General features: G+C 44.1%; 1 protein-coding gene across 1 annotated transcript in view; it reads left to right on the top strand.

Annotated features, from left to right (window-relative positions):
* The window catches only part of LOC142652819 (solute carrier family 2, facilitated glucose transporter member 11-like), a 76,395-nt gene that overhangs the window by 23,379 nt on the left and 37,868 nt on the right, over positions 1–15,148 (top strand). Inside the window, exons 4-8 of the mRNA XM_075828528.1 lie at positions 725–885; positions 2,085–2,209; positions 2,291–2,420; positions 2,649–2,797; positions 10,782–10,969. Coding sequence (XP_075684643.1) covers positions 725–885; positions 2,085–2,209; positions 2,291–2,420; positions 2,649–2,797; positions 10,782–10,969 — 753 coding nt within the window. The remainder of the gene's footprint in view (positions 1–724; positions 886–2,084; positions 2,210–2,290; positions 2,421–2,648; positions 2,798–10,781; positions 10,970–15,148) is intronic.

The raw sequence follows: 15,148 nt of genomic DNA, 5'->3' as shown, positions 1-15,148 counted from the left end.
AACTACAAGGGGGGCTCTGTGTGCCGCTATCTACATGGGGCTGTGTGTGGCCTCTAAATAGACTTTCTTTTAATTTATTTTTATGTTAATTACATTATAGAACTATATCGCTTGTAAAATGTAGAAATGCTTTTATGCTCAAGTTACATTAAAAAAATTGTGAAATTACACCTCATTGATTGGTAGAGAAAGCAAACATGGCGAGGGGGAAGGAGATGCCGGGAAATAAGGTGGGGGGTGCCAATCTGAATCTTTGCCCCGGGTGCAGGAGAACCTAACTATGCCTCTGCCATACGTCCGAATCCTGTGCCCACTTCTAGGGTGTGCCACATGTGTGAGACAAACTTTTATTTTGCTGGACATAAAACATTGCTTGCAGCATTTTCTGGAGCATTTTTTGGAGCACGGACAATCTAGTGAACGACAGCGGCAGTCGATGTGTGAAAACTGCCTGAAGCTAGGCACTCAATAATGTTTTCAGAACATTTCACTGGCTGTCCTACCTTGACATATGCTTGGTCGCAAAGTCAGTCACTCTGGGTCCTGAGTGGGTTTTCTGGGGCAGTTACATGTCACAGAAAGTGATAAAGGGCATTTTTTGGACACCAGTAAAATGACCAGTGTCTGGGATTACTATCCACAAAGAACATGTATATAAGCAAACTGTAAGTAAGCAAACTGAAGGCATGTAAATTGTTAAGACTATCCAGTAATTCTCTTCTAGTTTGTAAAGAGGTTTATCAATGACACATGGATACATCGCTACTATCTACCCATTGCTGACAACAACCTAAGATTACTTTGGTCTTTTATTGTATCAAGTTACTGCATTGGAGGGCTGCTGGGTTCTCTGGGATCTGGATATTTATCTTCTAAATATGGGAAGTAAGTATTCAGCTCTTAATATATTTACAGTAATAACATATTGAAAAGTTTTTAAATTTTCTAATATATTTCATGTTTCAATTCTGCACTGTTGTAAAGACCTGTTCTTTCAGTGAATAGGAAAATTCTTGTTCACATTCAGTGGCTAAAAACCTGTGCAGACTTAAAGGGAATGTGTCGCTAGAAATATATACATATATTTTTTTCAGTTGGACAATTAGTATTTAAGTGATTACACATTGTTTTAATTTTTACAATTTTTTCACAAATCAGGAAATATTATAAATTAGATTCTAATTTATACAATTTCCATGTGCTGGCCACTGGAGGGAGCAGTTCACAAAATTGCAGCATGGTCACTGTGGTAAAGCAACCTCATTGATTTATGCTGCAAATTTGGGGTGGACACACTCTCCTCTAGTGTCCTCACACTATCCCCCCTCCCTTCTTCTGGCTAGTGCCAGGAGAAGGAGGGGTTTGAAGGTCTACAAACCTCCTACACTGTGTGCCGCCATTTTCTGAGCGACTGCACAGTGCTAGGAGGATTAGATACATGGCTCAGCAGACAGTATCACACGAACATACACGAACATAATGCACATATCATACACGAACATAAATTACCTGCTCCTGCCGCCACCTCCGCTGGTCTACGCTCCTCTTCCTTGCGCCTTCGCTTCGTTGAACATATGGCCGGAAACCGCGGCCGGAAGTCGTCATCTTACTATCTGGCAGCAGCTTCCGGTCCACATGAAAATGGCGCCGGATTTCGCTCCACGAACGAGCTTCGTTTTGATCTGTGCGGGAGCGGCGCATGCGCCGTTTCCACACAGAGGGCGCACGCTTCTGAGAAAGAAACGACTCCCGTTCGCATTCTCTATGGTGTTGTATGTGTCGTATAGCATCTCTGTATGTGTCGTTAATCGACACATACAGAGATGAACAAAAAAATGGCAGCCACCATAGAGAAGTAAAAGTAAGAACAAAGTAAAAAGTAGAACATGAGAACAAAAATAAATAAAATTTATGTTAATATCATATTAAAAGCAATATAATAATAAAAAAGAAAAATCATGACACCTTCCCCTTAATTCTTCTCATAGCTGATGGTTTAATGATCTGTATATAGACAAACTGGGCTTAAACATCAAAAAGACGCTTTACTAAGACAAATTTATCCATACAATCACTTATTACAGGAAAAGATGCCAGCTGTGCAGTGATTTAATCCCCATAGCCGCAGCGTTATTGATGGGTCTCAGTGCCACTGCCAAGTCTTTTGAGATGATTCTGATCGCCCGCATTCTGTATGGCATTAATGCAGGTATGACCTTTTCACTGGTCACTCTGATGTGTAAAAATATACCTAGATAGGTCTGCATTATGACTGCTGTGTTTCCGTCAGGATTTGGACTCAACATCCACTCTCAGTATGCAGGAGAGATTGCAGACAAGAAACTGCGTGGATTTACCAACACCAGTGTCGCCATATTTGTGACAATTGGCAAATTAACTGGGCAAATTTTAGGACTCCGGTGAGTATTCAACTGACCATTTTTAAACTTATTGATAGTTTACAAATTAATGTGCAGTTTACAAATCAATGTACAATATTATTATACCATATTACATATAACATATTAATGTATATTGTTGCTACAAACTTAGATGATTATTGCTAATATCAGTTTTTTTTGCACCCTTAATTAAAAAATGTCTACATAATACATGGTCTGCCCTGTTTATGTTTTGTCCTTATTCAGGGAGATTCTAGGGATTGAATCTCAGTGGCCTCTTCTCTTAGCTTTTAGTGGGTTCTGGGCACTAGCTCAGCTGGTCACTTTGCCATTCTTTCCAGAGTCCCCACCGTACCTACTCATGGAAAAAGAAGACACAAATGGCTGTATACAAGGTAAGCATAAAGCTGCTGTCATTTCAGATGATAAGATTTTCACGTGATTTGAGTTATGCAACTATTTGTTTATCCCCAAAAAGTTGTGCTGTGTGACAGTGATTGATTGCACAGAAGCTGTAGTGAAGTACAATTGTTGTGTAACTCCATGCTGTTACATTTCTCACCAGAGAAATAAATCCTCTAAGTCGCAATCGGTTTAGCGCTGGCTAGACTGGGGTACGGAGTCTTGAGGTCCTCTTACACAGCCCGTCCTGGGCTGTGTAAATGAGCTCCGATCAACGAGACAGCTCGTTGATTGGTGCTTGTTTGCTCGTTTCACAAGGAGCTAGTATAGGGACGAGCGCTCGTTACTCCAATCGCTCGTCCCCATACATTATTATCATGTCGGCAGCACGTCTAACTGTTTGCACAGGGAGATGTGCTGCCGACAATGATAATAGTTTACTTTTTTAACACGATACGATCAGCAGATGAATCGTTGATTACACCGCTGATCGTTGTTTACTTTACACACGCCAATTATCGTCAGTGAGCAATCTATGAACGATCATTGCCCGATAATTGGCCCCTGTAAAAGGGCCTATAGGAAGTCTTTATCCTTAACCTCCGCCAGGAGGTATGGACTTTCCCAGTTGGATTCCCAGGTCATGGTTCCAAGAATAATCACTGTTTGGCGGTTGTTGTGCTGTAGCAAAGAACTTGTCAGGAAGGTAAAACCAGTATCGTCAACGTAATAGAAAGAGTTAATACAATATACAAGAACAAGTAGCAAATCAAGGATGTACCTTAATCTGCAAGCAAGGCATAGCAGATTGATTTCCCTTTAAATAAGCTGCTATGCCTGACATAATCAGCGGCTGCCGGTTGCCTCAGGAACCCGACACTGCCATAAAGTAGAGTCGTGGCCAGATTCAGCATAGTTTAAAGAGGCTCTGTCACCAGTTTAATACTTCCCTATCTCCTACCTAATCTAATAAACGCTTTGATATAGATAACCACTGTTTTTTTTTTAAATGTTTATTAGTGACAAAGTTCTGATAAGTTTTACATTTATGCAAAATTTTTGTAAAAGCCCAACTGGGCGCTATATTTAGTCTCACCAAGTGGGCATTGTAAAGAAACGTGTATGACGCTGACCAATCAGCGTCATACAATTCTCTTCATTTATGCCCAGCTTTATTCACAGCACAGCGTGATCTCGTGAGATCACGTTGTGTTGTCACTTACTCCCACAGTTCCTTCACCTGAGCGACGGGAGAATGACCAGACATCGCCTCCAGGAACTGCGGGAGTAAGTGACGTCACAGCATGATCTCACAAGATCACGCTGTGCAGTGAGTAAAGCTGGGCATGAATGAAGAGAAGTGTATGACGCTGATTGGTCAGCGTCATACACTTTTCTTTACAACGCCCACTTGGTAAAAATAAAAAAAAACGCCTAGTTGGGCTTTTACTAAATTTTTGCATAAATGTAAAAATTATCAGAACTTTGTCACTAATAAACGTTTTTTTTAAAAACAAACAGTAGTTATCTACATCAAAGCATTTATTAGATTACGTAGGAGATAGGGAAGTATTGAACTGGTTACAGAGCCTCTTTAAGAATGGATCAGAGGAGGAGGCGTCCGGTTGCCTAGCCGGGACTCGTTGCTCGAGCTAGGTGAGTTGAGCAACACATACTAGCCTATGAGTCACAGCAGTCATTATCCTCTAAGCATAATTTTACTCCAAAAATTGTTTTCAAACATCATAGTTGTTATAGACTTGACTCACACAGCATTGTGTCAAGGACATAGCATAAAAGTGGAAAACTCACTGATCACTTTCTAATAAGAAATAAAGCTTAATTTAAATTTCATAATAAATTAGTGCATCATATCATTGGAAAGAATCCATTATTCTGCAATATTAAGTTATACAGTATGTAATAACTACTGACACTTTTAATTCTATGGAATAATCTGTACCTATTGTACTCTAAGGGTATGTTCACACGGCCTATTTACGGACGTAATTCGGGCGTTTTTGCCCCGAATTACGTCTGAAAATAGCGCCTCAATAGCGCTGACAAACATCTGCCCATTGAAAGCAATGGGCAGACGTTTGTCTGTTCACACGAGGCGTATATTTACGCGCCGCTGTCAAATGACGGCGCGTAAATAGACGCCCGCGTAGAAGAAGTGACCTGTCACTTCTTTGGCCGTAATTGGAGCCGCTTTTCATTGACTCCAATGAATAGCAGCGCTAATTACGGCCGTAATTGACGCGGCGTTCAAGCGCCTGCACATGCCGGTACGGCTGAAATTACGGGGATGTTTTCAGGCTGAAACATCCCCGTAATTTCAGCCGTTACGGACCCCCGCCGTGTGAACATACCCTTACTTTCCTTATCATCCTTGACAGCACAACACAAATGGGTTTTAGTCCCCTAGGCACAATTAAGCAGAGACAGGTTAATTAGCAATAAATAATTAAACAATGAAGGACTTCCCCTATGGGTATGTATTGGTAACCGGGCCCCAGCGTATTTTTTCTTTCTCTCTAGGTCGGTTCGGAGACAGTTCCCTATCCTACCCAAGGAAAAATATTTAATCCGGGCTGTATACAGAGTTGGGTCTCTGTCTCTCAGCCTTGCAGGTGTACCAAGATGGAGGACGTTCCTTGGTACACGGCGACGGGACACCTTACCTCACCCGAGATAACGGCAGCAGGAAAAGCATGGTTTCCTGCTTGAGCATCCACGTCGCCGAGGTCCGAGATGAGTTTCCAGACCGGTCGCCTGCGCTCTTCCGTTATCCGGAAGTGCTGCTCGGCGTTACAGAGGCATGGATGGGGGCGAAGTGATGTAATCCCTGACCGGATATGACGCGCGGACGCAGCGGGCAAAAGATGTCGGCGTCTTTCGAAATTTTGGCACGCTCTGCCTCTGGTCAGCTTGCTAAGGTTAGTATGGCTGTCTATTTGATGGGTCCTCATGTGTCTCTATGCTGTCAGCTATGCACATTTTCTACCATATGTTTGTCTCTCTCTGTTCCTATCTAGATGTCTGCCTCTAGTAGAGAAGGTAGGAAAAGGGACCCATAAATCAAGGCACAGACTGTGCAGGAAATGCCATCAGCCCCTTCCTGTTGACGTTGAGTCAGATCTGTGTGTATTGTGCTCCACCCCAGTTAATTCCTCTCCTAGGGAGGATTCTAGGGGATTTATGCAGTGGTTCAAGCAACAGTTATCTGTTGCTTTTGAGGAAGCCAAATCATCACACCATGCTAAAAAGGCCAGGCACTCTTCCTCTCAACCTCCTCAATACCAAGAGGATTCTTCCTCAGCAGGGGGTTCAGATTCAGAGGTGGTCTCTGATGCTCCAGATTCTGACGAACCTGAGGAATATTATATGCTAAATAGGGATAAGCTGCATGATCTTCTAAGAGCAGTGAAGGATACATTGGAGATGGAGAAAGAGGTTGAACACAAACCTAAAAAGGACAGACTTTTTTATTTTCCTATTTCCAAGGGGAAAAGTTTTCCCAGTCACCCTGTCCTAACGGAATGGATGAAACGAGATTGGGATAAGCTGGAAAGGAAGGCAGAACTGGGCTCATGGTTCAGAAACCCTTAAAGGCTGGATGAATCCGGCTCAAAGTAGTGGGATAATGTACCGAAGGTAGATATACCAGTAGTGAAATCGGCAAAGAAAGCTGTCCTTCCATCTGATGAATCAGCATTACTGAAAGACCCCATAGCTCGTGCAAAGCCTCCTTGTCTTCATTGTCAGTGACTAGAGAACGCCGGGTCTGGTTGAGCCATTTATCGAGGGATCTAGAGGAAGGAGTCCCAAGGGCGGAAATTCTCCAGTCCCTCCCAGTAATGAAGGCAGCCTCGGAGTTCCTGTGTGACTCCCAATTGGATAACATAAAGTATGCATCTAGAGCCCTGTCCCTTTGGAATGAAGTCAGAAGAGCTCATTGGCTTAAATTCTGGTCGGGAGATAATCTCTCCAAAAATAATTTTTGTAGTCTCCCCTTCTAGCCCGAGTCCTTATTCGGTCCCCAACTTACGGATATCTTGGAATCCTTAGGGGAAGGCAAAGGGGCCAGGTTTCCTGAACCTAAGATAAAGGATACCCGGCGGTACTTTCGGGATCAGAAAAGAAGATCCCCAAATTTCAAAAGAAGGTTTCCAGACCGTCAGCGCACGTTTGTAACAAAACGGGAAAACCCTTCCTCCTTTCGGAAGAAAAACCCAAATCAAAAACTCAATGATTTATGATGCCAAGCCAATCTTACAAGTAGGGGCAAGGTTTCAGATGTTCTCCTCTCGGTGGTCGGTGACATCATCCGACGAGTGGGTGACGACAACCATCAAGAGAGGATACTCGTTGGAGTTCAAAAAGTTCCCCCCAGACCACTTTATCCTCAATGTGCATTACAATCCGATAGTCCATTAGCTTCTACAGGTTTTTCTGCAGAAGATGTTCCAGTCTTAGAGAGGGGGCAAGGAGTCTACTCCAGAGTGTTCCTGGTGCCCAAATCAGACGGCAGTTGGAGACTGGCTATAGACCTGACGTCCCTCAATCAATATCTGTGGAGGAGAACTTTCAAGATGGAGATCATCCGGTCGGTGATGAACCTTCTGGAGAAGAATGATGTTCTTGCAACGATCGACCTTACGAACGCATACTTGCATGTCCCTATTCTGTTCGCTCACAAAAAATTCCTTCGACTAGCAGTCCAGACACAGGGTGGAATAAAGCACTTCAAATTCACCTGCCTGCCCTTCGGGATTTTGTCAGCACCCTGTGTGTTCACAAAAATTGTAGTGGTCCTAACTGCAGCACTGAGGCTGAGAGGAATGTGTGGAGCCTTACTTGGACGACTGGCTAATAAAAACGGTATCAAAATCTCTACTCCAAGAACATCTCCACACTACACTGGAATTTCTTCACTTTCATGGGTTCCTGGTGAACTTCAGAAAGTCACAGCTCTCGCCATCACAGAATCTGAAATTTTTAGGGTTCATGATGAATTCTCGATCAATGACAGTCAAGTTGTCTCCAGATAGGATTACTACATTACGGGGTTCAATAGAACACCTTATTCACCATCCAAAGATATCCGTTCGAGGGGCTATGAAACAATGAAAGTCCTTGGTCTTATGACCTCATCCATAGATGCGGTCCCCTCGGCCAAAGCCCATATGAGATCATTGCAGCTTGACATCCTCAGATCCTGGGACATGACTTTCAGAAATCTGGCCGCTCTCTTCAAAGTCTCCAACTTTACTCTTCAAGGCCTCAGCTGGTGGTTATTCCCAACCACTCTCCAGTCCGGCAAGTCTCTCGTACCCCCACCGCAGAAAATCCTCACAACGGATGCCTCCTAATGGGGTTGGGGTGCCCATGTATATCATCTATGGGTTCAGAACAGATGGAGTCAGAAGGAAGTGTTACTATCCTCCAACATGAGGGAACTCAGAGCAGTGAGATTGTCGCTAATATTTTTTCAAACTCATATAAAAAATCTCCAGATCCTGGACCTGTCGGACAACCTAGCAACTGTTTTTCATATAAACAAGCAAGGAGGATCGAGGAGTGTCTCAATGTCGGCCGAATGCAGACTACTTATGAGTTGGGCGGAACAACATTCTTTGGGAATTTCAGCAGTTCACATCAAGGGCTCGATGAACCACACTGCAGATTTCCTCAACCGCAACACCCTCCATCTGGGAGAGTGGAGTCTCAACCCTCAGGTCTTCAGCAATTTGACTGCCACATGGGGAATGCCAGACTTGGATGCGATGGCATCGGAGAACAACAAAGTCCTCAGCTTCTGTTCTCTGTACCACACGCGCCATGCGGTAGCATTGGATGGCCTGTCTGTCAGCTGGAGAGAAAAATTAGTTTATGTTTTTCCTCCCCTTCCCTTAATACTCAGAGTATTGAGAGAAGTTGGGGACAAAGGAGCAGAGGCCATTGCAATTTTGCCATTTTGGTCCTGCAGGGCCTGGTTCTCCCTAGCGTGGTCTCTCTTGCAAGGCAGGTTCCTGGAACTACCAGTGTCACCGGACCTCCTGTCCTAGAAAGGGGTGTATCACCCGAACCCTCGCAGTCTACATCTCATGGCCCGGAGACCGACCGGGAGAATCTGACGGAATTGGGGCTCTCGTCTGAAGTTATTGACACCCTACTGTCTGCCAGACGCCCCTCAACTCTCAAAGTATATATATATATATATATATATATATATATATGTGCATGTATATATAATAGGGTTTGGGACCTTTTCATCTCCTGGTGCTCGAGGAATTCAGCAAACCCGGTCTCTTTGAACACGATCCTTCAATTTCTTCAGGAGGGCTTCAATAAAAGGTTGAAGTTGAATACCCTTAAGGTACAGTTTACGGCAATCAATGCACAACTGAAAAACCGTTTCTCTAACCAACAGTTGGTGAAGACCTTCTTCAAGGCTTTAAGAAACCTTAGCCCAGTCTCTCAAGTAACCTTTCCTTCCTGGGATCTTTCAGTGGTTGTGTTGGCTCTGACAAAGCCGCCGTTTGAACCAATACAAGAATCGTCCATCAGATTTCTCTCCTTCAAGGCCTTCTTCCTGGTGGCAATCACGTCTGCCAGGCGCATAAGCGAACTTCAGGCCCTCTCCTTCAAAGAACCCTATTTGAGAGATCTTGGAGATTGTCTTCTACTACGTACCATGCCTGGGTTCTTGCCTAAAGTTCCCCCTTTCAATAATATCAATCAATAAATATTGTTGCCAGTCCTTTTCCCTCATCCCCAAGGTGAAGACCAGGAGAATTGGCATACACTGGATGTGAGAAGAGCCATTCTCATCTATATTCACAGGACAAAAGCTTTTAGTCAAGCAGAAAATCTGTTCCTTCAGCATGCCGGTTCTAATAAGGGTCAAAGAGCAAGTAAGGACACCCTGCCTCCCTCGCAGAACTTATCTATTGCTTCATCAAAATACGCTGGGGCCCGGTTACCGGTACAAACTTATAGGGTAAGTCCTTAATTGTTTAATTATTTAATGCTTATTGTTACTTAAAGAGGCTCTGTCACCAGATTTTGCAACCCCTATCTGCTATTGCAGCAGATAGGCGCTGCAATGTAGATTACAGTAACGTTTTTATTTTTTTAAAACGAGCATTTTTGGCCAAGTTATGACCATTTTTGTAGTTATGCAAATGAGGCTTGCAAAAGTCCAAGTGGGTGTGTTTAAAAGTAAAAGTCCAAGTGGGCGTGTATTATGTGCGTACATCGGGGCGTTTTTAATACTTTCACTAGCTGGGCGCTCTGAAGAGAAGTAACATCCTCTTCTCTTCAGAACGCCCAGCTTCTGACAGTGCAGATCTGTGACGTCACTCACAGGTCCTGCATCGTGACGGCCACATCGGCACCAGAGGCTACAGTTGATTCTGCAGCAGCATCAGCGTTTGCAGGTAAGATCGACTTACCTGCAAACGCTGATGCTGCTGCAGAATCAACTGTAGCCTCTGGTGCCGATGTGGCCGTCACGATGCAGGACCTGAGAGTGACGTCACAGATCTGCACTGTCAGAAGCTGGGCGTTCTGAAGAGAAGAGGATGTTACTTCTCTTCAGAGCGCCCAGCTAGTGAAAGTATTAAAAACGCCCCGATGTACGCACATAATACACGCCCACTTGGACTTTTACTTTTAAACACACCCACTTGGACTTTTGCAAGCCTCATTTGCATAACTACAAAAATGGTCATAACTTGGCCAAAAATGCTCGTTTTTTAAAAATAAAAACGTTACTGTAATCTACATTGCAGCGCCTATCTGCTGCAATAGCAGATAGGGGTTGCAAAATCTGGTGACAGAGCCTCTTTAAGCTGTCTCTGCTTAATTGTACCTAAGGGACTAAAACCCATTTGTGTTGTGCTGCCTACGGACTCCAAGAAATAAAAATTTCGGTGAGTAAATTTTCGTTATTATGTTTCTTCTACCCAGCACTCAAACAGCTATGGGGAGATCGAGACCACCAGAAAGAAATTGATGAAATGCTACAGGAACAAGCCTCTCGGAAAAGTGGTCGCAGTCTGACCGTCCTGGAATTACTGAGAGAACCTTCACTACGCTGGCAACTGTATACACTTGTTGTCTTGACCATAGCTCTACAACTTTGTGGGATAAATGCGGTAAGAGCCTGCTCCTTTCCCACATTATAAGGTCATCCATGGTATATTTGAGTATACGTTTATAAATACATAAATGTGCTCTTGAATTCTGTGACAGAATTCCTGTAAAACCTATGTAAATAGCTTAAGAGGACCTTCCCTCTAGAAGACCATTTTTCTTACTGAAATTTTAAGTGGTCGAAGAGATTTCACTGTGATTTTAAAGAATTCCAAAGGGATTTCAGTGCTCTATAGAAGCTTTCATTCTTGATATCAAAGGCAATCTGAGATAACAGACTTCATCAGTACAAGCATCTGGTTGCATACAATGAAACAGAGGAAGTAGTCGAAATGTATCTAGCATGAGCTTTGTGAATTAAAGGAACACAGTGCAGAGCCTGAGGGGGTGTTCATTGAATCCTTATGTCATGCACCACCCCTTCAGGCCCAGCACTAGGTATAACATACTGTTTTGCCTGGAGTATTCCTTTAATAAAGTTTAGTTTAGTACTTCTTCATTTCTTTATTTTCTTTCCAATAAAAACACATGGACTGCAAGACCAAAACACAAACTTCGGCATGACAGCCATTTCACGTCATATCATGCTTCATCCTGCTGCTTCACGGGATGTGTATCATATGTGTACTTATAGCAATCACATGACCGCAGCAAAGTTTCACATATGATGCTAACTAAAATAACGCGCATAACATTATTGCAGAATAGCAACATTATAAGCAGAACATTTAAAAACATAAAATAAATAAATACTGGTATGATTAAGGCTTTAGTCAGATGAATGTGTGTGAAATCCAGGTGCCTATCTAGGGGGGGCTGGCGGGGCATGCGCCACAGGCGCAACTGAGAGAGATGGTATGGGGGGCGCAGGGCCGGGCGCAGGTACAATTAATTACTCCTCCTGGAGCGGAATCCCCCTTGACGTCACTATCCATATATGGACAGTAACATTAGGGGCTCCACCTCCAGGAGAGGAATCACACCTCTCATCCATCCCGGGCAGCCGGTGGTGTATCCAGCAGTCAACTGTATCTGCGTCCTGAGGACGCAACATAGTAGACATAGTAGTCAACTTAGTGCTGAAGCAAGGAACAGCAAGCTCCCTGTTTCAGTATTAGTTCAGAACGGAGGAGCAGAGGGAGCTCCTCCGCTCGCCGAGGATTCCTCGGGCACAGCGCTACTGCGCTGTGCCCAGGGAATTCCTTAACGTCACTGTCCATATACGGACAGTGGCGTCAGTGGCTCCTCTGAAGCGGAATCCCAGTTGCCGACGCTATGGCAGGGGATTCCACTCCAGGACAGTAACGTCAGGGGCTACTCCTGGAGCGGAATCCCCTGCCATAGCATCGGGAATGGGCATTCCGCTTCAGAGGAGCCACTGACGTTACTGTCCATATATGGACAGTGACGTCACTGTCCTTATATGAACAGTAGCATCTAGGAGCGGTTTCCCTGGCCTATACTCTGGCTGGGGATTCCGCTCCTAGAGGGAGTCCCAATGGCGCTATCTACAGGGGGGAGGGGGTAGCGCTATCTACAGGGACGGTGGTGCTATCTTCAAGGGGGTGTGGCACTATCTATATGGGACACTGGCGCTATCTACATGGGTACTGTGGGCACTATCTACATGGGCAATGAGGAACTATCTTTGTGGGCACTGGCACTAGTGGCATCTAAGGAGGCATTATACTGTAAGGGGCAGTTATGGTGGCATTTTACTGTATGGGGGCATCTAAGGCGGCATCATACTGTATGGAGGCAGCTATGGGGGCATTATACTGTATGGGGTAGCTATAGGGGCATTCCACTGTATGGGGCAGCTATAGGGCACTATATTTTATGGGGCGGCTATGGGGGCGTTAAGCTGTATGGGGAAGCTTTGGGGGCATTATACTGTATGGGGCAGCTATGGGGGCATTATACAGTATGGGGAAGCTATAGGGGCATTATGCTGTATGGGGCAGCTATAGAGGCATTATGCTGTATGGGAGAAGCTATAGGGGCATTATGCTGTATGGGGAATTTGATTGGGTATTATACTGCATGGGGGCATCTGTGTGAGCATTATACTGCTTGGGGGCATCTGTGTGGGCATTTTACTGTATGGGGGCATCTATGTGGACATTATACTGTATGGGGGCATCTGTGTGGGCTTTATACTGTATGGGTGCATCTATGGGGGCATTATACTCTATGGTGGCAGCTATGGGGTCATTATACTCTATGGTGGCAGCTATGGGGTCATTATACTGTATGGTGGCAGCTAGAGGGCATTATACTGTATAAGGGCAGCTAGAGGGCATTATACTGTGTTGCTATGCGTGCCACATCGGTTGTCCCTGTTTGGGATACTTGTAAGTTGGGAGGTATGGATGTATCCCTGGCCAAAGCGTTGCCGATGCTCTTCCCGGGGATTCCGCTCCTGGAGAAGCCCCCGACGTCACTATCTGTATATGGACAGTGACATCAGATGCTCCTCTAGGGAGACCCAATGGCGCTATGTACAGGGAGGAAGGGTGTAGTGTTATCTACAGGAGGGTGTGTGTGGCACTATCTACAGGGGGCTGTGTGGCACTATCTACAAAAGGAGGTGTGTGGCACTAACTACAGGGGGGCAGTGTGGCACTATCTACATGGGGAGTGGCACTATCTACAAGAGGAGGCTGTTCATTATGTCACCATATAGTCTCATTATAGAGTCTGTTTTAGTCAGATTTCTTTTCATTTATTGTTATGTTAACTCCCTTATATAACTATATTGCTTGTAAAATGTACAAATGGTTTATGCTCGAGTTACATAAAAGAAAAGGTGAAAAAAAATTACATCTCATTGATTGGTAGAGAAAGCAAACATGGTCGAGGGGGAAGGAGATGTCTGGAAAGAGGTTGGGGGGGGCGACAAACTGAATCTTTTCCTCGGGTAATGGAGAACCTAGCTACACCTCTGGTGAAATCGGCTGTGAAAAACGTCAGTTTTTCATAGACAAATTTGCACCCGTCAGGACCCGTTTAAAGGATCCCTCATAGACTTGAGTCTATTGAGGGATCCGTGAAAACGGCCAAAAATAGGACATGTCCTATTTTTTCACAGGCCCTTCACACGGTCCGTTAAAACAACGGCAGTGTGAACAGCCCCAGAGAAATACATGCAGCCGTCACAAAAACAGCCGTCACACAGATGATTTAAACGTTCATCTGAATAAGCCCTTAAAAGTCAAGTATACATATTGTTATGTTAAAATAGTGCTCCAATCATAACGATCATATAACCCCATCGGGCCCAAAAAATCGAGCCGGGCAATCAACATAGTTTCTTTTTTCAGCAATGATTCGTGTCTATTGTGACTTACTTTTACCATTAATAATCCAGCAAAACTCATACAAGTAGCATCACCTCCGTGACATTCTCTTATATGTTTGGTTAATCGTGGGGAACCATTGCCTGTAGTTATCGATCTACAATGTTCACTAAATCAACCTAATTGTCTTACCAATATAAAAAAAAGTGACAAGGATACTTAATACAATAAACTACATCATGTGATGAAAGTTCTAACTTCAAAAATGACCCACCCCAATCTAATACATTTATCGCTTACAATAAATTTACAAAAGGAACAGTTACCACCTTTCTGATTACCAAGGGAAGGAGAATAGTCAAACCAAGTACCTTGAGTGGAGACAAATTTACAGTACTTACCACTAATTGAACTCTTAAGGCCCTTTTACACTGGCTGATAATCGGCCAGTGCAGTGAGCGCCGATCAACGAGACATCGTTGTTCAGCGCTCATTTGCTCCTGTCAAACGGAGCTATGGATGTGGACGAGCGATCGTTACTCCAATCGCTCGTCCCCATACGTTATTATCATGTCGACAGCACGCCCCCCATGTTTCCCCATGGAGATGTGCTGCCGATGACGATAATATTTAACTTTTTTAAACGATACGACCAGAAGATGATCTAGAATTTGCTTGTTCATCTGCTGATTGCTGCGCAGTTTACACAGGGCAATTATCGGCAACGAGCGTTCTATGAACACTCATCTGCCCGATAATCGCCCAGTGTAAAATGCCCTTTAGATTGTGTGATCTTTTGAATGAAACAATGGGTGGATTTTTTTGCTTTTTCATGTAGGTCACTATTGCTTTCTATGATATGCCAGTAACGATGGATAGTAC

Source organism: Rhinoderma darwinii, chromosome 1 (genome assembly GCF_050947455.1).
Source record: "Rhinoderma darwinii isolate aRhiDar2 chromosome 1, aRhiDar2.hap1, whole genome shotgun sequence".
Taxonomy (NCBI): domain Eukaryota; kingdom Metazoa; phylum Chordata; class Amphibia; order Anura; family Rhinodermatidae; genus Rhinoderma; species Rhinoderma darwinii.
The sequence above is the reverse complement of the archived record's forward strand: the minus strand, read 5'-3'. Positions and strand labels throughout refer to the sequence as shown.